This window comes from Podarcis liolepis (assembly GCF_965112155.1).
Source record: "Podarcis liolepis genome assembly, chromosome: Z".
Taxonomy (NCBI): domain Eukaryota; kingdom Metazoa; phylum Chordata; class Lepidosauria; order Squamata; family Lacertidae; genus Podarcis; species Podarcis liolepis.
This window is the reverse complement of record NC_139570.1, coordinates 23,243,270-23,266,723: the sequence shown is the minus strand read 5'-3', so window position 1 is coordinate 23,266,723 and position 23,454 is coordinate 23,243,270. Positions and strand designations below refer to the sequence as shown.

Genomic DNA, 23,454 nt, shown 5'->3' with positions numbered 1-23,454 from the left:
CTTGGAAATACATGTTATTTGCCTCTCCCACCCCTTATATATTCCTCTTGAGGAGGGAAACTCCCTTGCAGATCCAGCCAGCCAGCTCTGCAGTGACTCCAGCAGCTGATTATAGATGAAATGCTACCTGAAGATAGAGTGAGCTACTTTTCCCTTTTAGGAGAGGGCCAGAATACAAGGTATGGTAGTATTTCCTTCCTCAGTACAAGCCAGGGGAGGTGCCCAAATTAAACATTACTAGAACTCAGCTCTAACACCAGGTCAACGATGGGAGAATTTGGGTGAGGAGCCTGTGGAATCTCTTTCCTTGAAAGTCAGTAAGTCAAACTTGTTAGGTGTCTGGAAGAAGTTTAGACTGAGCTGCATTGTGTAGAAGAGGGTTTTGGCCAGATGAAGCTTATTATGGGAAGTAGGCCAGGTGCCCTTTTTCATACCAGGCAGCCCAGTTTTCCCAGAACTGTCTGAGCTGTTGTACTCTTGCATTGTTTGTCCAGAAGTGTAAATTGTGTGGTGGGTGGTAGACTTCCTTTTCCATAACAAATCAGCAAGCTCACAGGTCATCACTGCTGTGCACCGTGAATTGAATCATCAAATGCCCCTGGGAAAGAAAAGGAAACATCTCTCTCAGTGGGTTCATGGGGCATCCATACTGCCCTGGCCCCCTACAACTTCCCTGAAGGGAGCAGAACAGGACATCATTATAAACCACTTTCCAAGGACATTTCAGGAATCAATATATGACTTGTGGCAGTGACAACTCTAACTTGCTGTCCTACCAATTAATGAAGTAAAGCCACCTCATCTCCTAGTAAGAACCCTGACCCAGATTGAATTAGAATTAATTTTCTACAGTTGCCTAGTTTAGGTCAGTCATTTTGCCTTTTCTATAGATTTTTAGGGTTTTGAGTTTATGACATATTGTTGAGTTTTATGATGCATGAAGAATTTTAAGCATTGGTAGCTGCCACAGAAGATGGAATTGGGATTCTAGATGACCTTAACAGATTGGAGATCTGGGCCAAAACTATAACAAAATGAATTTTGATAGGGACAAATGCAAGGTAGGAATGCACTTTGGCAGGAAGAACCAATCGCACAAATATAAGATTGGGGGGGGGGGCACCTAGCTTTGCCAGTAGTACAAGTGAAAAAGTTAATGTAAGTCAACAGCATGATGCAAGCAGCAAAAAAAAAAAAAAAAAAAAAAAAGCTAATACTATTTAGGCTGCATAAACAGAAGTATAGTGTGCAGATTAAGGGCAGTAATAGTATCACTCTATTCTGCCTTGGTCAGACCACACCTGGAATACTGTGTCCAGTTCTGGGCACCACAATTTAAGAAGGATATTGACAAGTGGGGATATGTGCCAATGAGATCAACCAAGATGATCAAGAGTCTGGAAACCAAGCCTTATGAGGAATGGTTGAGGTAATTTCCAGACTCTTTGGTGGTCTTTAAGCAGAGGCTTGACAACCATATGTCAGGAGTGCTCTGATGGTGTTTCCTGCTTGGCAGGGGGTTGGACTCGATGGCCCTTGTGGTCTATTCCAACTCTATGATTCTATGAATTGGGTATGTTTAGAAAAGATATGATAGACAGAGAGGAGATATGATAGACATCTTCAAATATCTAAAAAGCTGTCACATGGAAGAAGGATCAAGCTTGTTTTCTCCTGCTTCAGAGAGTAGGACCAGAACCAGTGGCTTCAAGTTACAAGAAAGGACATTCTGACTAAACATTAGGAAGAACCTTTTGATGGTAAGAGGAGAGAAGTAGACTCCCTTGGAAGGTGGCGGATTCTCCATCATTGGAAGTTTTTAAGTCAAGGTTGGATGGCCATAGGCCGTGGATGCTTTAGTTGAGATTCCTGCATTGCAGAAGGACTAGATGCCTCTGGGAGTCCTTTCCAACTACAATTCTATGATTCTATGCCTTGAATATATTTCTTGGAAGGAAATATGCATATTATTTATTTAATTCATTCGGAGGGGTGATGAATGGGGTGTAATTCATTTAAGTGGTATTGATTTTGATCTGGGTGAGAAATCAGAAGTGGACCTGATGATTCCAAATGCGCCCACTAACCGAAAAACGTTGGAGACTCTATTGCTAAGTGGCCACCCTAATTAATAGGGCTGGAAAAGTCATCTACTGGAATTTTCTCTTCTACAAAACTACCAAAAGCACAAGAGCACTATTCTATTTTGTTTCTGCTCGCCCTAATTGAGTTCCTTTTCACAGATTCTGTGTGAAATAATACTGACATAACCATTAGAAAACATACATCCCATTTCAGTTTCATTTAATAGAAGCTCTGTGAGACCAAAACCATCAGACAGTTTAAATAATTCCTATATTCTGTCCCTTCACTTTACAGGATTTAAATATTGTGCTAGTTATTAAAGACGTCCCTTTCTTTCCTTCCCCTCTACCCCAAGGCTAATTTCTAATGATATTCCTAATAAGAATCTAGAACTCACAGCTCTGTTCAGAAGTCATTGCTCAGCTGTGGAAATGTAACTGTTCAATTTTAATGAAAAATGATACATTTTCTCCAAGACATTTAATAGTGTAGCCTTGGCAAAATGTCATCTAGATGTTCCCAAAGTTGTTGTTGTTGTTTTAAATCCATAAAGGTTTTAATTGCATGCAGGAGACTTGGGTGTCTGCATTTATAGAAACAGGTTGGCCAGATACCAGCTCTTTTTAAATACACTGGATCCTTCTTAATTCACTTGCAGGCATATTTTCTGTTTGATTACTGAATTTCCTTTGAACACCAGCAAAAACCAAAACCCTAAACGTGTCTTTCTTGTGCTCTTGGTTACATTTTAAATAAAAATCCAGTTATAATTAATCCAGGCATCTGGTTGGCAACAGCAGGATGCTGGACTAAAAGGACTTCTTTCTGGTTTGAGCTCTTTTTATGTTCGCATGCAGGGGTGCCAACTTGAATAAAATATTGGGATGGGTGGGTAGCTAAGCCCCACCCCACATAAACTGATCATAAGATGTGGCACATGCACACTATTTAAATGGCAATGCCCATCAGTTTTGCGGGGGACCAGCTGCCTCAAATATTTTATTGGGGGGCAAAGGGACCTCAGCCCCTAGGAGTTGGATCCTGTGTTCACATGCAGTGATTAAATAATTTATTTCTTCATTCATTTATGCAGTGTACAGACTGTGTAACAGAAAAATCTCTAAGCACTTTGCAGGAAAGAATGCAACTATAAAAACACAAAGCTAAAATTTAAAGAAATGCAAAAAATAAATAAATGGCAAAGTGCAGCAAAATATTAAATCAAAGCACTGAGCAGTTGCTGGAGGTGGGGGACTTTTCAACAACCAGAGAAAGCCCGACTGATGAGGGAGAGAAGGATCTCACTTCTCTGGATTGAATGCAGAACAGAGATAAAGAGATGCCTGTAGGAATTGCATGCCAGTAGATGTGGAAACTTCATGGATCGAGCAAGGTGGCATGATCCTGCTCCACCTTCATGCGCTCAGTCATTTCATGAGTAGAATGTGGGGACATTGTGTTGTGGGCATTGAGAGGCTACCTTATACCAGGCGTAGCTAATTACATGTAAACTTGTAAGTGTATGTTACATGCACAATATGTATAAAAGAGGCAAACCCAATGCTGTACAATATTTCCACGGCACAATTTTAGAAACGAATTAAAACATACATATCATTATACAATTATATACATGTTTGCATGTATATGTTTGAAATGCTAGCTTAGGAAACTTGGAATGTATAAGCATATAGCATGCATGTAATATCATTTGTACAATAATGCATATATTGATGCATATACTATACTTGAATTTTGTATATATATTAAGCAAAAGGGTACTGCTTCTTGCAGAGATTAAGAAGCAAGACAGGGATTAGAAAAAAATTCATGTGGTTAAGATCGACATCAGGATTTTCAGATAATTCCATCCCGCATTTTATTACAATTTGCATCTACTGTGTCTTTGATGCTTCCAAACATCCACAAAAAAACCCTAACTAACTGACGTTCATACTTAAGGGGTTGGAGGCATCAACCTTATTTAACTCCAGCATGTCACCAAGGCCATGCTGCAGCTCAGTACTGATTCCAAGTAGATGGGACTGCACACGGAGCGGCCAGCCGCTATGCCACATATATAGTTGGATCAAAGCCATCAGATTTTGCTATTCAGCTCATTAGAACAGTCCGTGTTGCAAAAGACGATGAAACACTCCTGGATAGATAACAATAACTATTAAAAATAACTGCAGTGTATTTATTTCACACAATGTTACCACTGGAAACCTTTCTTTTAATGGTCATTGAGATAACAAGATGAGATTAATGATATCTTCCATTCACAAAGGTAGCAAAACGACCTATTTTCAGTAAAGTGGAGGCACTTCATCTTAATCAACAGATGGCAAATTAATACCGAAAGCTTTATGTATTTTCATTTAGGTACACAAATGCTGGTTCTGTTTTCTTCTATGTTATGCTCGTGACTTGTTGGAGGGAAGCTGTTAAGGAGCGAGCTTGGGGGGGGGGGGGAGGAGAAAATGCAAACCATTTGGGGGAAACATATGTTTGTAGTCCGCCTCCTTCTTTTGCCTGGGCCTCCCTGTGACTCAAGTCTTCAAAGCCTGAGGTATAGCTCTGTTGAAGGGGCAAGGTTTAGGATAGTTAAAAGCATGTGATTCAAAAAATGTCAATGGCTCCATTCCCCACTCATTTCTTTTTATTTATAAGCTTACTTTCCCCCCTTCACCATATAAGGTCCCCGGGTGACTTACAGCAAAGGAGTATAAAGTTATAAAACATAAAACTGCTAACAATAATAAAAACAAGTCAATCATTCCAAATGGAACGCAGCAGTATAGATCCAATAAAAGGTGGGTACCACAAAACAAAAGATCTTAATTGACAAAGGCCAGGATAAAGAAGTAAATTCAGTTTACGGCAAGTGCTGTACAATGAAGGTGAAACAGGCACCTCAGTGGAGAAGGACTTACACAGCTTAAGGGCTGCCTCTATGGATGTTGGTGACTTCTAACAAAACAGAAAAGGAGGCAGAAATTGCTGCAGTTCACATGTTTGTCTGTGGTCAGGAACAGAAATCAGTTAAGTGAATGCAATTTGCATTTGTTCATATCATTGTTTTACAGTGTGTTGTGAATGTCTTTTTTCCACATTGCTTTGACGTTTACACTGAAATGAATGTAAGTTACATAAATAGTTAAATAGTGCAAGACAAATGACAGTATTTGTTGAAAAGTGAACTGTAGCAGAAAAGAAACAGTGTTGATGGTGACAAGTGAACATTGGAATGGAAATCACTGTCTTCTTGCATCCCCAGCTGTCAGAGAGAAAGTTATCTCTTGAAGGACATTCCCACACACTTATGTGGGTGACCTAAGTACCAAGAAAGCCCCTTCTGCAGATCTTAGTATTCAAGAAGCTTGGTAGGGATGAAGACAGCCTTTTTGATATTTGCCTTCCCCACACCCAGTCCATTGCTAGTCTCTAATTTCATAGTTTCATAGTCTTCTGGCAGGAGTCTTGTGGTGGACCTATTGATTCTTATTTGACAGAGTTCTCCTTTAGCCAGTTGTTTGAATTTCTACAGCTACAGATAATTCTGTCTGCCTTGCTAAGGGATGTTAGGAGTGCAGCATGAATGCTGAGAACTTGGTGTGCCCCCGCCCGCCCCCAGACACAGCTGCTGGCTTAGAGCTTATTGCCAATACTCAGGCTCACCAATCAATAGAACATAATTAAGCAGCTTCAGAATGCTGCAGGCAAGCTCTGTTGAACACATCTGCTGGCTGAAACTCAAGCTGTGATGAGCATGTCATAGAAAGAGAGCGAATCCAAACCATTTATGGGTATTAAGGCTGCAGCCTTAAAACACGCTCGCACCTTATTGAACATAGTGGGACTTACTTCAGTGTAAACACACAAAGGACTGGACTGCAAGGTTGCAGTTCTTTTGGCATACTTAAAAGTAGGGACAGAGAAGCTTTTTCAGCCTAAGGGCTGCATATGTGCTGGGATAACTTAGCAGAGCAGGAGACTCCTAATCTGAGGAACGTGGTTTTGAACCCAACATTGAGCAAAATATTCATACATTGCATGGGTTCGGACAGTGCTTTTTTCAGGAGGTACTCAGGGGTATGCAGTACCAGTACCTTGTTGTTGTTGTTGTTGTTGTTGTTGTTAAAAAGTGTGGCACTTACTGTAACAACTTTATGGTGAGTACCAGCACCTATTTTTCTAGAAAAAAAGCATTGGGTTGGGACTTGATGACTTTTGTGGTCCCTTCCAACTCTACAGTTCTATGATTCCTTTCTGCCAATGGTGGGTAGAGCCAGAGACAAAAGAGGCAGAGCAACAAATTCAAATTTTAGTTTTGTACAGAATGCTAGTTTCTGAACATCCCCTCCTCTTTTCTACCCAGACAAGCAAAAGGCATTATCAGGGTTCACTGACATATTAATAAGGCAACATGCTATAGGAGTCTGTGCAGCATGACATGTGTGTGTGTGGAGAGAGAGAGAGAGTGCAGCTGTGGCTGGGGAGGGTGTGTGGTGTGGAGAGAGCCCTGCAGGCCAAACAGAGACCTGGTTGGCCACATTTACCCCCTGGGCCTGAGGTTTCTCCACCCCACTTAAAAAATAGAGAATTCCAAAAGAATGTTACAAAAGACAAGGGTTACAAACCATCTGAAATGCAAGTAGAATATGATGTTTCAATTTGTTAGTTTGTGCAATCAATAAACTAAGGAGATTATAGGTAAAGGTATAAATATAAAAAGATACCTGAGAAGGTTAAGCCAATCATGAGTGAACTGGGGTTCTTAAGTGTACTAAACCACAGGGTTATATTTAATTCACTGAACCAAGTTTGAATTTTGATAAGCTGTTGAATAAAAACAGTTATTCTCTGCAGGTTTTTTTTAATATAATGGATCGGTCTATTCCAGTCTGTGTTAATTTCACAAATGTTTATTCATTAGTCCTTTCAGTCTTATTTCCATATTAATCTGCATGTTTTGTTTTTTAAATCTGTATGAAAATTCATACATGAATTTGTATTTAAATACTTTAATATATGTACTTCATAAGAAAATACATATTTATATAATATTTTTGCTCAGTGTATGCATTTCTAAATGTTTTTATCCTATAATGCTGAGAGCTGTATTGCAAAGTCAGAGAAGTGCGAAATCCAAAGATTATGTTCCTTTCCATGCATTAGTCCAGGAGGTGAGAATCAAGTTAGTTTGCCTAAAAATGTAAACCAGACAAAACTGTTCTTCATCCCTACATGTGGTCCAGGGTGTGATCCATAAGCTGATCAGAGCACACTTATTTGGGAGCAAGCTTCATTTAGTATAGTGGGACTCACTATGGGATAAACCTGCATAGAATCAGGCTGCATGTTATTAGGGATACAGGAGAAATTTGATGCAGTTCACATTTAAACCTACCTAACTCACATTTTTCAAAACAGTATAAAATTTGAAACACAACTATCCACTGAAATGTGGACTTCTCCAAATTTTACAGGGCAGTTATCCAACCAGGCAATATGTACAAAAATGTATATAAAAAGTGTTGTATATCGTGAAAATAACATACAAAATGTGTTGTAATAGGGGAAACTTGCTTGTGAAAAAATGTATATACTAGACTGAAAGAAGAAATTTGCTCCATAATGCAGATGAATTTTCAAGAGGACCATATACATAAATATGTATGTATATATATATATATATCCAGCCAGAAACTGATGAGGAAATGTGAAGGACTGAACTTAAGATCGGGAAAATGAGAAACTGGGAGAATCTGTCCAAAATAGAGATTCACCCACCCTTACTAAGTGCTTGTTTCAAGCTTCTATTCAAGAAGTTCTAAAACAACTTTTCCTTCAGCTGATAACTCATCTCTGTTGACCATTTGCACAAACAGTATTCAGCTATGACAGAATGGTTGTATAGCAAGGAGAGTGGTAATATGTCACATTGGTAATAAAACTGATTGACTGATAATAATTATCAATGGACAATGATAATACATAAAGTTTTGTTTAATTGTTCTCTTCCTAGATGGTTGCCCAGGTCTGTGTTATGGAAATGGAAGATGCACACTTGATCAGAATGGATGGCACTGTGTCTGCCAGGTGGGCTGGAGTGGAATGGGATGCAATGTTGTCATGGAAATGATGTGTGGAGACAGCATCGATAATGATGGAGGTACGGGCATGCTTTATGACCCCCATGTTTTGTACAATTAGATCCTATGTATTGCCTTTTTGAGGGATGCAGGTGGCACTGTGGGTTAAAACACAGAGCCTAGGACTTGCCGATAAGAAGGTTGGCAGTTCAAATCCCCGCGACGGGGTGAGCTCCCATTGCTCAGTCCCTGCTCCTGCCAACCTAGCAGTTCGAAAGCATGTCAAAATGCAAGTAGATAAATAGGTACTGCTCCGGCGGGAAGGTAAACGGCGTTTCCGTGTGCTGCTCTGGTTCGCCAGAAGCGGCTTAGTCATGCTGGCCACATGACCGGAAGCTGTACGTTGGCTCCCTCGGCCAATAAAGCGAGATGAGCGCTGCAACCCCAGCATCGGTCATGACTGGACCTAATGGTCAGAGGTCCCTTTACCTTTACCTTTTATTGCCTTCTTGCTGTCTTACTTCCCACCCCGCCGAGGGCTATCTGTAATCAAAAGTAACTTACCATTTAAGTTTTTAGTACTGATCCTGTTTTGACTAGCAAGCTTGTTGCTTGTTCGTTTTTAAACTAATTTCACTCTTTTAATTTTCTGTTATTTGTGAGCCTATTTGGGGCTAAAAGCAACTATATCACATGAATATTTAAACTGGCAAATAAACAAAGTGAAGGACCACACCGCAGAGTGCACAATTCAGACACGATTCTCTGAAGTGGGATAATAATGTGTCCTCCCAACCATTTCTTCCCACCTCCAGACTCTTCATCTTCAAATATGCACATAACATTAAAGGCACCTCTCTCAATCTGAAACAGTGCAACAGATGCACAGCTGTGGAGTGCTGATTTGAGCTTGTGGCGTACATCTGTGCCATGCTGGCAGGACTTAATGATAGCAGCCGTGTTCAGCTGATGCCCGCCGTGGCAAAAATTTCTGAGTTTTCTGAGAAATTGCCACATTTTACTACTTTCATTTTATTCCTGTTTGCCTCTCCCACTTTGCTCCTTTGGCACAGCAGCCACAAGTTTCCTGACTGGGACTAGCCTAAAATATCTAGAGGGCACCAGGCTGGCAAAAGATGATCTAAGATGATATTTCAAATCTGCTGAAAAGGTTCACACACACATGCTTTTGTATGCCCAGCTATTGTTCAAAAAGCAGCAGGGATGGTTCCATATAAACTGCCTGGAAAGCCTATGATGAAATCTCTGAGTGTGACATTCTCACATTAGAGCCTCAGGCTCCAGAATAATGGCACTACCTAAAACCAGAACCAACAAGACTGCAGATTGCAAGCAGTCTGGGTGAGGATCACATCACTTCTAAGCTTTCTGTAGAGCATAGAGCATGCTGTGGCTCTACAGAGATGTGTCCAAGCCTCCAAGCAGATATTCACTCTGATTACCAGATATTCTTACTTAGGCTGTGCAGCTGGTATTGAGTAAAAGCGGAAGTGTTCCAAATTTGATCCAGGCCCCAATCTTGCCATCCTACAACCTGCAGTTACAGCCCTCCTTTGACCCCCATCCTTCTAAGCCCCCCCCCCTTTGAAAAGAGCAACAGACAATGGTAGTTTTTATTGGTGTTTTTGCATACAAAATAAGATCTCCAAAACCAAGGCCTCAAAATAATAATCCCAGCAGCAGAAGTTGAAACAATTGTAATGTTGTTATGTATTGCTTTTATATCCCGCCTTTCCTTCTGGAGGAGCCCTGAATGGCAAACATATCTGTACTATAAAATATTATAGGAAGCACCCTAAAAACAGTGTCTGTTAATGTCAGTGGGTTGGACTAACAAAGGGTACAATCCTAGCAAGTATGTAGCTTGCGGACGCATCTATGCTGTCTAACAAAGTGCCCTCTGTAACTAGGAGTGCCTTCATTTTGTACACCAGCTGTAGCCATATCGATCAGGAGGATCTGACTACTAGAGTCCTAGCATTGGTAACCTTGAGACTAGATTACTGCAATGTGAGGCTGCCCTTGGCCCTGAAACTCCAGCTGGTGCAGATGATGTGACACCTCTGCTAAAACATCTCCATTGGCTGCTCATCTGCTACCAGGCCAGGTTGAACTCTCTTATGTTAACATACAAAGCCCTGAACCACTTGGATCTTGGATCTTTACAGACTGCCTGAGCCCTTATATCCTAGCTGAGATAATCCAGAGAAGCAATGTTAGTTGCCCTTCATGCCACAGAGGCCCAACTTACCTCAACCAAATGTTAGGCATTTAGTGTTGCCCATCTCCAAGCTGGGGAACATTCTTTAAGCAGAAATACAACAGACATCTTCACTTTTGACTTTTAAGTGTCTCTTCAAGATTTTTTTTTATGCCAACAGGCCCACATAGCAGTTTTGAATAACTTTTGTTTAACCATTTTAAAACAATTGTTTTGCAAGGTTTTTTAATGTTGTTTTGTATTTTATTGTTTTATCATATGTTGTTGTAAACTGTCCTGATATTTTACAAGATGGCAGCAGGGCTTTTTTTCCAGCTGGAACTCAATTCCAGCACCTCTCAGGTGGGTGCATTGCCATTATAAGAGAACAAGGGAGGTGTTCATGGTGAGTTCAGGCACCTCTTTTATTAGAAAAATAGCACTGTGTTGTATATTAGTTGTTTAATGTATATACAACACAGGACGCTGTTGGCGCTGTGGTCTAAACCACTGAGCCACTTCAGCTTGCCAATCGGAAGATTGGTGGTTCGAATCCATTCAACGGGGTGAGCTCCCATTGCTCTGTCCCAGCTTCTGCCAACTAAGTGGTTTGAAAGCATACCAGTGCAAGTAGATTAATAGGTACTGCTGCGGCAGGAAGGTAAACGGCGTTTTTGTGTGCTCTGACACTCGTCATGGTGTCCCATTGCGCCAGAAGCGGTTTAGTCATGCTGGCCACATGACCCGGAAAGCTATCTGTGGACAAGCGCCGGCTCCCTTGGCCTGAAAAGCAAGATGAGCACTGCACCTAACAGTCGCCTTTGACCGGACTTAACCGTCCAGGGGTCCTTTACCTTTACAACACAGAGCAAAAAATATATAGGAACTTGCTGTCATTCCATTCCAAATACTCTAGCCAAACTTGAACCTAGCTTTCCTACTTTTATTTTCCTTCCTTCCTTCCTTCTCCATTGTTTTTTTTCCTTACTGATGTAGATAAAACTAACTCAGCTTATCATTCTTTCACATATAGATTATTGCACAGTATTATTTTCTGATCTTCCTATCTCACATTGTAAGCTGCTTATCTCTGTCCTTAATTCTTGTGCTTACTGATCTTGCACAGAAGTCCAACATGTATCTCCTTTTTTCTTCTCTCTTCCTCATTTCATATTGAATAGGAGGTGCCGCACCTTGTTTTCCTTACCTCGCTACTCTGCTTTCAATTTATTTACCTTCTTGCATTGTGTGACCAGGTGGCAACAGCCCCAGCCCCCAGGTATATGGAATTAAAATTAGGCCAAACTTTATTAAACTTCTGAATGTAGGAAGACCTTGGCTTAGGCCTTGGGCATGTATACCTCCCAGTCCCTCAGCCGGGGGGAACTGGGGCTCATCAGCGTAAATGGGATATGGGGGTGCTTTGTGAGACATAAGTGTAGCAGGCAGCCAAGCACATATCCCTGCACGCAGGGTAGTTCATTGATGACCTTTCAGTGTATGGCCAGTGACACCCATACATAGCCCCTTTAAGAGGGGACCCTGGGATACCTGCCGCAGGGGGGGTGAGTCACCACTTCATCCCCCCCCCATATAGGGGAGAAAAGACTACAGGATTCCACCCAAGGCCATAACCGCCAAAGTTGTGATGAATTGCTACGGGGAAGACAAAACCTGCCAATGCAGGAAAATTTCTTCCCATTCCTTCAACAGTAACCAGTCAAAGACCACAGCAGCGCCCACTAAACAGGAAGAAAAAGTTAATCTGCTAACAAGAAACATTAAACAAAGGGAGGGGAGGGACTGCCTGGCTATTGTTGGCTCCACTCCTATTTATAAATGTGGCTGGGCCCACCTCCCAGCAAAAAACTTGATTACTGAGGCTGGGTGTGAACCTCCAAAAATTAACACTGAGAGGCAAGCCAGCCCCTATTTGCCAGTAAGCTCCCTGGGAACCGTAGCACCACGCGCGATCCTTCAAAGGGCACCCACAATGTAAAGTGTGAGTGCTCATTCTCCATTCTTCTGTTGGCTATTGCACCACCAACTTCATTCTAAACTCTCCCCTCAGCTGGCCCCCACCTGCCTAGCTCTTTACTTACCACCAGTCCAGGGGCTGTTATCTCCAACTATGGGCCACCTAGCCTTTTATCCCCCCCCCCCCATTGGAGATTCACCCTTCCCCTTCTTGCACAGGTACTTCATTGTGTGGAGAAAAAGTAGGGCATAGATGTATGGATGGTAAGCAAGGAATGCTGAAATTGGCGCGCGCACGCGCGCGCGCACACACACACACACATATATATAATATCCATGGTGTTTCTATTGTTAAGTCTCTTTGAGATGTTTCCTAGGAAGAGATCGTAAATGCAGGTAAATAAATAAATAATGCATTCTTCCCAGCCGTTGATCCTTTGGCTGCTGTATTGCAACATTTTTTCCTGTATTATCCATTTCAGATGGTTTGACAGACTGTATAGACCCTGACTGCTGCCAGCAAAGCAATTGCTATTCAAGCCCGCTCTGTCAAGGGTCCCCTGATCCCCTTGACCTCATTCAGCAGAGCCAGCCTCCTTTCTCTCAGCATCCTCCAAGGCTCTTTTATGATAGAATCAAGTTTCTTATTGGCAAGGAAAGCACTCATGTAATCCGAGGAGATGTCTCATTTGAGAGCAGGTAAGTGTTTTGTGTGTTTTCTTTACTACTGAAAGCTGCTTTCCAAATTGAAGGTACTCAACCACTACACGGGTAGGAATGGTTGGTGTGTGTGTGTGTGGAATTAAATGATCCTTTATAACTTCTTTGGGGAATATTGCCTGGTCTTCTCCACGCTTAAAATAAAGCCATAAACAGATATTTTAGATTTGCTGCATAGGTCTTTTACACATATATACAGTTTTCAGTTTTCAGTCATGAAATAGCGTTGACATGCAAAAATGTCCAATAACTTAATAAAAAATAGTTTACATTTGTTTACATTTAAAACAACAGGAAGAATGCTGCAGTCCTTTTAAAGCTTTTTTGGGAAGCTCTGACCAAGAAGGATACTTCCTTTTGAAAGATAAATGGCCCCATGTAGAATCATCTCAGGAGCTCATGGTCACATTCTATTATATTTCTGTATTTTTGGTTGAATTCTGATGCTATTTTATGTTGCTTTGATTGATGTATATCTTGTACTTTTATTGTATGTTTCTTTTGAGTTCATATTTGTTAATCTTGTTCACTGCTTTGGGGACCTTTGGGCTAAAAAGTTGTATATAAATGAAACGTACCATGCCATAAGGACTCCCCACATGTGGTAAATGAGCACACCACAGACAGGATGATGTATGCTGATGCACTAGTTTGCTACACGCAGGAAAGGCTGTGTGTCTTTGGAATGTTTTCAGGCATAGGACCAAAATTTATGGAAGGGCCATAGCAGCTTAGCAGTAGAACAACATTTCAGTCTCCAGCATCTTCAGATAGGAAGGTCTTACCTGAAACCCTGAAGAGCCTCTGGCAATCAATGTCAGTGATACTAAGCTGGGTGAACTAATGGCCTGATCCAGTAAAAGGCAGCTTCCTATTCCCTTGCCCAAAGAATTCAGGGGCTATAACAGAATAGGCTCTGACTGCTGTGGAAGGAACTGTAGCTCAATGGTAAGTTCATAGTTTGGATGCAGAAGGTCCCAAGTTCAATCCTTGACATCTCCATTGGGGTGGGTGGGGGGGAGATCCAGGAGGCCGATGAGACACTGGAAAGCTAGTCAATATTTAACACTGGGCTAGATGTACAAATACTTATATTCCTGTGAAAAAGTTGAAATCTGGAACTGGGCTTCTTCGTTGGTGTTCTTAAATTGGGGAGAAATTTCCAAAGGCAAAGTGACGCTTCATATGTGGGGCTAAGCTGGTGCAGTTTGTGAAGGAAGAGCCATTTGGGAGACTCTTGAATGATGTACATGATCTAGATCTGTATCAGTTTGTTTGGAATGGCATGGAGGGGGTAATCTGTGGACAGAAACCAGCATAGTAGAGAAGAACAGAAAGATCTTCCTAATCTAACAAATAGCTCTGTGTACCTTACACCAATAAAGACATTTAAACCAGTTTGTTCTGTTGTTGAACTAAAAATGAGCAGGATCCTATAGCCACAACAAACCTCTGAAGGTGGTTTGCTTAAGCAGGTAGTATCAGGCTGGAGTTGCATGAGCTTGGCTAAGTCTAAGCAGAAAAGACTCTCCTGGATCAGAGCAAAGGCCTATCTAGTCCAGCATCCTGTTTCCCACAGTAGCTAGCCCTGATGTCTCTTGAAAGGTTCAGCATCATGACATGAGGGCAATAGCCATCTCCTGTAGTTCCCAAGTAACTGTATTGAGAAGCGATGCTGCTTTTTCTCCTGGAGGCAACATACTGCCATTATGGCTATTAGTCTTATCCTCCTGACAAGGTCTGGAGTTCAACTGAGCCCTTCTGTACATCTTGATCTCTCCTTCTTTCACAAAAAGTAGAGTGACTTTAAAGAGTAGTCCTTTATCTTTGATCCTTGCACTCAGTCACAGTCTATTGGAAGCATTGGGGTGCAATTCTCCTTGGAGGCTGATGTGCCTACATAGGAAAAGCAGATAGAGGGAGTAACCTCCCAGGTTTCCTCAACTGTCCTTTCTGACCTAACCTGTGGTGACCTTTCCTCAGGTGCTAGACTGATAGGCTTTTTGACCTCATTACCTGCTTCCTGCTTCTTCATCCTCACCTTAGGAGAGGATACGTCTTTTCTGTCCTGCTTACTGAGGTACAAGAGCAAGCATGGCTCAAGGCAACGTCACCTTAGCTAGGATATTTCTTAGCCAGCATATACTTTCCAGAATGAATGTAGCTTTCTTATTTTCCTAAACTCAGAGTCTCGTGGTGATTCTATCCAAGTTAAGTGTGCCCTTCAGTAGGAATGCACAGTATTAAGTTCAACTTCTGGTTAGCGTTTTAACTCCAAATGCCAGCACAGTCAGCATGAGGCCTCTGCGGTACAGAAGGGACAGTTCCTTAGGGTGAATCTGGTTCAAGAGGTGCTGCCTCTTGGGGGCCTGTTTTGGTTGTCTGGTCAAAGGGGCTGCTGGCTGACTGGCTCAGACCTGGTAGCAAGGCCTAGGTTCAGTCCTTCCATGGCTTGCACCACTGGTCTTCCTGAACCAGCTGGCCACTCCTTCTCTGTCAGGGAATAGTATGATGTAATTCCTCATCCAGCCAGGAAATTCTCATCAGTTCTTATTCAAACAGGGAATTATCATCAATGTGCCTTAGATTCAGTTTGCTGAAAAATAATGGTGGTTGTGTGAGTGAATGATATACCTTTGAGTCTATAATACATATGTGTGTTTCGGTGTGACTATAGAGAAGTAGTTTAATGCTCTGAAGGCAAGGTTACTGATATTTTCCTCCGAAAAGGGAGTAACATTTGAAATATGCAGCTCATAAGGTTTTATACGGCAGCCCACCCCAGGCAACTATAATTTATGTACTGGTGTCGACAGCCACAGATCATCCATAATACCTAACAGTTTCTCATGTACCTTGGCCTGTAAATTAGATTTCTTGGTTCTTAAACATTGTTGTACTGAAGGAGAAAATATAGCTAGTTGTGCTGATGTACTAGAGAGGGAGAAATCCCAAAATAAGGATAGGATAATATCTTTATTAGATCAGTGCCTGGATTGGCAGCCACCTGAGGACTCCACACACACCACTCTGAGATCCATCATGAAAGATAAGCAGGATATGAATGTAATTAAATAAAAAATATTAGGTTAGACCATGCTAGGTGCAAAACAGATTTGAGGTTGCACCAAAGGTTAACAGGAAGAAGGGGGGGAAACAACCATTCTACCTTTGAAAACAAAAAAGGCAACATTTGGATTCATTTCCTATGTGCTGCAATTAACACGATATGGATCTGAATTGTTCTTTGTGCTGAATGTCAAAATTGGATGCCAAACATGCTTTTAAAGGAAGCTGGGAGGCTTGTATGATGTGGAAACAATAAGAGGCAGGTATTAAAATGCCCCTGTGAAGGAATGGGGCTTTCAGCATTTTGTGTTTGTGTTTTTGTATGCAAGTAATGGGTTATAGAATGGTTTTGCTCTAAAGGATCTCATGCATAAGAAGGTTAAAAAAACAACTCACACAAATGTTAAAAGTTCAAGGGAATGTTTTGCTCAGAATGCTGTTCACAGGAGGGTCAAAAGTTTAAGAGGATATGTTTTGCGCAGGAGATTCAAAAGTTGTTCCTAAGAACATGGCAATTCAAGGGAAGTAGAAACTTAACTAAGATACTACTCATCTACTGATTAACTAAAGTGCTGGAAGTTAGCTAAACATCAAGGACTTTGTTGTGAAGACCTGGAGTTTAAGAGCTGCAATAGAATAAGAGGGATAAACAGTTTTTAAGACTGTGTGAACACTGGAAAGTGTTGGCGTTTCCAGTTGGATGCTGCAGGAGGAAGAAACCAAGAGAAGACCACAAAGGGATCCACAAACTGAACTGTGGGGTGAAAATTGTTAAGTATTGGCTTGATTCAGGAAACATTCTAGAATAGGAATAGCTGGATGCTTTTATCTGTTAAACTCTAATGGATAACTATGCAAACTTTAAAATTTGAGTCTTTCGCCCCAATTTTTTTTCCCTCAACCTACTTAACTTTTCATTTTGCTAAATTCTTAAGTAAAATCATAATATGGTCTGAAACATTATTATTCACCCTGTGTCTGAATGCTGTACCACTTTATCTAATACTGGAAGAAAAGAAGAGACTGAGAGGAGATATGATAGCCATCTTCAAATATCTAAAGGGCTGTCACATGGAAGAAGGAGCAAGCTTGTTTTCTCCTGCTCTGGAGGGTAGGACCCAAACCAATAGATTAAAGTTACAATAAAGGAGATTCCAACTAAACACCACAAAGTATTTTCAGTAAGAACTGTCTGACAGTGGAACAGACTTCCTCGGAAGGTGGTGGACTCTCTTTCATGGGAGACTTTAGTTGAGATTCCTGCATTTCAGGGGGGTTGGACTAGATGCCCCTTGGGGTCCTTTTTAACTTTACAATTTTATGATTCTAAGTTCAGAAGCGCTGTTTGGTATGAGCAGCCAGAGACGGGGGAAATATATCTACAGAGTGACAGCAGTGAGGTTTTTTAAAAAGGGGGAGTTGGTTTGGCTGATTTGTTTGAGAGGAATAAAAAGAGAAGCAAGGCAGAGACTTTCATAATTGATAGGCAATGGCTTGACTGTTTTGGGAACTGTACTGGACTGTGATTTCAGGACTGACCCTAGGATTCCATCCCTGAATCTTCTTCAGAGACAGGAGCCTGTCTGTACAGATTGAACCTTTCTCTTTGCATTGGACCTGAACTTGTATTTGATCATTGACTCCTCTCTAGTGTTACCGTTGGGACTGTTGTCAGTAGCACTTTCTGCTTACACTACACTGCTTTCTGTGTGCACTATTGGGGCTTACCTCAATGTAAGCCAGGTTTCAGGACGGTTTGTGTACCCATGTTTACAAACCTATGGTTATTCACACGCGTAGTGAACTCTTTCAGTTCTAGGAATTATCTCTTTCAGTTAAACCAAGTTGACTGAACTAATTCAAAAATCTCTAAACTAAACCTGAAAGTAGTTTCTATAATTAAAGACAAATTAAGTTCATTTGGGGGGGTAGAACTTTGAATGATTCCTAGTTCATCTTCAAGTTCACTCCCTTTCTCTCTTAGCTTTATTTAAAAAAAAAAGTAAGTTGAGTGGATATTTCTAAAGTTAGAAAACAAAAAGTGGAAGCAGCATTATAAGTTTCAGGCTATACTGTTGCTAAGGACTTTTAGCACTTAATCAGGAACAGCAGGAAGCACAATGTTGATGGAGTGTCTCCATCAAAAGAAGGAGGAGCAAAGGTATGAGGAGGAGATGCTGCAGTTGAAACAACCACCACCACCCAAGGTCACAACAAAGGATTTCATGGCATTCACCCCTGGAGAGGATCTCTATGTGACTCTTCTTACCTTTGCATGAACATTTCCTGTGACACTTGGCAAAAATCAATATCAATACTAAGCATTGGTGCAATGTATCAAGTATTCAGAGCATATCACATACATTACCTCAGTAATCCTTGATACAACCCTGTAAAGGTGACTATTGTTTTATACAGAGGTATTGCAAACACTGAGATAGGGGAGTTGACATGGCTTAGTTCATGGCAGAGAGAAAATTTTGACTGGTGCTTACTAGATTTCACTAATAGTCACAATATAACACCAGTGTTCAGATTGCCCTTCAGTCACTTACCTTTTATGATGGATCCCTTAGCACTTCTAAATGAGCCAAATATATCGACCTACTTAAAGCGTGAAAAGACTTGACAGTCTGATGTTCATACTGTGGCCATGGATTGAGGGTGTGCATATTAAAATAGTTTACCCGTTTTTAGCCACATATTGCTAGCAATTTGCTTGATTTGCCTTCATGCATGTGACTAAAATTATTCTAGGCCTTGAGTTAATTGCCCTCCCGAGGCTGCTTAGACCAGGGTTGTCAGTAGGAAGGAAATGAATAAACCTTACTAGACCTTTTTTCCTTAATACATTTCACTGCAACATTTGATGCAATAAATTATACATTTCTTTGAGTAAAATTGCCATTTGTTAGTTTGTCTATCAGACATACACTTCAGCAGTTAATGCCTCTTCTGTTGGTCAGAAAAGACTTGTAATGTTATATGTAAGACAATGTACAAGCAATTGAAAATGCAAGACATACTGCTAGAGAAAGAAATCATTGAGCCTAAGGCTATCCATAACTACTAGTCATGATGGCTATGTTCTACCACCACTATCAGAGGCAGTATGCCTGCGAATATGAGTTACTATAAAGAATGAGTGGAGAGGCTGCGGTAGTACTCAGGTCCTGCTTGTGGGCTACACATAGGCATCTGGCTGGGTACTAGAGCAACAGGATGCTGGACTAGATGGGTCATTGGCTAGATTCAGCAGGCTCTTGTTGTTGTTGCTGTTGGCATCTGTCTGCCTTGGGAGACAATGGAAGGTGCACTTTGAGGGGTGAAGTCAAACATTTGGAGAGTTGCAGCGCCTGCTACAGCTGTAGAGACCCATACGAGAGAGACATAGTTTGTTGCAGCTGGGGCAGATGAAAGCATCTGGTTTTGTGATGCAGATGCATCATGGTGTTTGTTCTCTCTGCGCTCTATCCAGTGGCCACCCCTCCTTTGTTCACTCTTGTTGATGAATGGCTTGTCTGTCTCCAGGCGCTACAGTCTTCTGCAAGGGATTCCCACATGGCAGGGTTGATGTTTCTAGCCTTCATGTCTCACTTGCAGTCATCTTTGTAACAGATATTGATCTGCCAAGGGGCCTGGTGCCTGAAGACAGCTCCCCTGTAGAACATGTCCCTGCGAATCCAGCTGTTTTGTGGACATGCCTAAACCAGTGCAGATGTCACTGAGACAGGAGTGTGAATGTGGTAGGACTGTGGTATTAGGTGAGCACATCTTTATTTGAGACTCTGCCCTGTCATGTGATGCCCCAAATCTTCCTGACAACAGCACATGTGGAAGGTGTTGAGGCATCGCTCCTGGTGGTTGTAAGTCACTTCCATAAAGCAGCATGCTCAACACGCAAGGCTGGAAGACCTTCATCTTAGGATCAGTTGTTAGCATTACATTCTCCCATACCATTTTGGGAGAGGGAGAGGCAAGCCATTGCCATGACTGCCTCGCCAATATGCTTATCCAGTTCAGGGTCAATGGAAAGGTTGCTGGTTATGGTGGAGTCCTCTGCAAAATCCATGCAAGGGACCCTATTTTGTTAGGGGATTGCAATGTCAGCCCCTTCCTGAATCAGGGTGGAGTTTGTATGGAATCCTGCAAAACTGGGAAGGATTAAACCTTGCTCATCAGCTGGTGAGTGGGGGGTTAAATTATCCTTACTTTGACTTTGTGCACTGTTCCTCCTCCTGCCTCTCTAGCTCACACTGGCAATGCCATTTCAGCCTCAGTGGCCAAGGGAAATGGTGGACAATGGTAGAGCAGGATGGTTGCTGTGGACCTTTCCTAACAATTCCTCCACAGCTCACCTGGACCACCCACCTCTGTCTCAATCTGTGCTTTTGTCTCTTATCTCCCTCCTCCACTTCCCTTTTCCTCAGGGTCCATCACTGCTGTGATGGTGAAGCAGTTCTCAGACGTTTATCATAACGCTGTACAACCTGTGCAACTATCATTGGATGTCTCAGTATCTTCCTTTATTTATGCTCATTTCACCCTGTCTTAATGCAGACGTGCTTGTGTTGTTCGAGGCCAGGTGGTAGCGATAGATGGAACCCCTCTGGTTGGCGTGAATGTGAGTTTCCAAAACCACAATGATTATGGATACACCATCAGCCGACAGGATGGAAGGTGAGATAGTTTATTCTGTGTCTTCTGACATTATTTTACTTCATTTTTGAGAAGCCTTTGGTTAATTCAGTTGTTGAAAATAACTTGGCTGTCAACTAATTAAATAATTAAGTCTGGAGACTCGTCTGTCTTTTAAAATGATAAGTTACTTGATTTTATTTTAATGCAAATCAGCAAAATATACAATTTTTGGTAAATATTTTTAGTTCATTTTTCAGTCGATAAAAGACAAGTAAAGGAGCTATAACAGAAGATCAGAAATAGAGAACATTAATACAAAACAAAATAAATATATAGACATGTATGGTAAATGCAGTCTGTGGGTTGAGTAGAAAGGTGAAATTTGTACATATTTGAATAAGGCACATTGGTAGTTTTTGTATAATTCCAAATTACCGAATCTTGTGATGGTAGTTTTCTTGAGAATATTGATGTTGCTCTATAAGTAATAAAAAATCCCAAGGTTCTAGCCCTTATCTAAATTTCAAATTACATGTAATTTTCTCCATTACAAAATACACCATTCTGAGACATACTACATGCACTATAACAAACATAAATGAACAAAAGTCCTCGTTAGAAAATAAAATATACCTTCAATGCTTTATTTTTGCTATTGTTTTATAGGTGATTGTATGGCTTTTGTTGTATTCATTATACCACTTTTACTTTTTTCTGATTTTACATCATGCTTTGGACTTTTATTTTTTTGTAAGTCACTTGGAGATTTCTTACGTGGCAAGCAACTAATAAATTGAAATAACAGTAATTGTAATATGCCAACCCAATATCTGAGCGACAAGAGATTCTAGGAGTTTCAGGCACTTACCCAGCATTCGGTTTTGTTGGAATGAGAGACAGTGGAGCCTGTTGTATCTTTGGGATATGTGGTTTATTGACACCAATATGCAACCTGAACCTAAGGTGGAGGGGCTCACAGCATTAACAACCCAACAGATATTGCTTCTCCATTAGTGACAGCTTTGGATCCAGCACAAATCAAGCAAGTCCAGCTTCTCGACTTGTTTTTCCGATGACTTCACACACCACTACCTTGGCTGTTGTCCTTCTAACTACCAGGCAGGCAGGAAGGAGAAAGGCCCACCCATTTGCCATATGGCGCACAGCAACTTCTTTGGTTATGCTACTCATGGTCCTTAAATGGCCAGCTAAGGCTATTGTCTTAAAATCACCTAGACAGACTATAGTCAGTCTATAAAAATGAATGTGTTGCCAGTAATGTTGTTTTTGTTTCAATCAATTCTGGTGATAAAAAAAACAAATTGTTTCAATGTATGGCAAAAATATATTTCTAAATATATCTAGCAGGGGCGGGGGAGAACGTGAATAAAATATAAAATATTGAAAGATGTAAAAGACAGAGGAGGTTTCTCCCTGCTGGGTATGAGTTTATATTATGAAGCATTTTGCCCTTGACGGTTGAAGGAATGGATGACATTGGAGAATCCACATATCTTAGATTTAGAAGGTCATGGTAATATTTTTGGTTGGCACGCCTATTTGTGGTATGAAAAGGTGAAAGTACATAAAGGATTTACAAATCACATAATTAGGGGATTTTTTTTATAGAGTATGGGATAAATATAAAAGTTGGTTGGAGACAAAAATACCACTTTGATTCTCACCTTTGGAAGCCATAGCGGTAATGAAAAAGAATATAATAGAAGGTTGGACAACTTATAGAAAATTATTAAAACAAGGGGGAGGAGAGTATAGTCTGAAATCTATAAGATATTATTGGCATGGGAGACAAAGGATGAGCAAGTAAAATCTTCAATTATTCAATTTACAGCATGCTATAGTTTAAGAGAAAACTACTGTTATAAACATGGTATCAAACACTGACTAAATTGTAAAAAATGTATAAAACAAAATCAAATACGTGTTGGAAATACAAAGAGAAAGAAGGTATTTTTTATCATGTGTGGTGGTCTTGTAGTAAGATTAAAGCTTACTGAGAAATGATTATAATGAATTGAAAAAGATGTTTAAAATAACATTTGTAAATACACACACACACACCTAAAAGCTTTATTTTTGGGAATTATAGGGGAAGAACTACCTAAACAGTACAGAAATGTATTCATGCATGTGACAACAGCGGCAAGAATGTTATTTGCCCAGAAATGGAAAGAAGGAGAAGTCCCAATGAAAGAATATGGATACAAAACTTGTGGAATACAGTGGTACCCCGATTTCCGAACGTAATCTGTTCCGGAAGTCCGTTCAAGTTCTGAAACGTTAAAAAACTGAAAGCGGAAGCCTCAAAGTGGAAGCCTTAATATGGAAAACTCAAAATGGAAGCCGTGTTAACCTGTTCGACTTCTGAGGCGTATTCGAAAACTGAGGCATTTACTTCCGAGTTTTCTGTATTCGAGTTCCGAAACGTTCGACTACAGAGGCGTTCGAAAACCGAGGTACCACCGTATGCAGAAATGGAGAAACTTACCAGAAAAAATAAGAAATCAAGATGACAAACTTTTATAACAGAATGGAAATGGTTTATTGAATATTTACAAACAAACTGTAAACAGATAAGGACATTGGCAGGATCATTGTAATAACCTACAGTTTCATAAGAGC

The 23,454-nt window shown here is 40.9% G+C and overlaps 1 protein-coding gene across 14 annotated transcripts in view; it reads left to right on the top strand.

Annotated features, from left to right (window-relative positions):
* The window catches only part of TENM1 (teneurin transmembrane protein 1), a 375,511-nt gene that overhangs the window by 239,917 nt on the left and 112,140 nt on the right, over positions 1-23,454 (top strand). For all 14 annotated transcript variants that reach the window (XM_083484888.1, XM_083484887.1, XM_083484897.1 and 11 more), the window contains 3 exons: positions 8,117-8,263; positions 12,864-13,080; positions 20,731-20,850. In XM_083484888.1, coding sequence (XP_083341014.1) covers positions 8,117-8,263; positions 12,864-13,080; positions 20,731-20,850 — 484 coding nt within the window. The remainder of the gene's footprint in view (positions 1-8,116; positions 8,264-12,863; positions 13,081-20,730; positions 20,851-23,454) is intronic.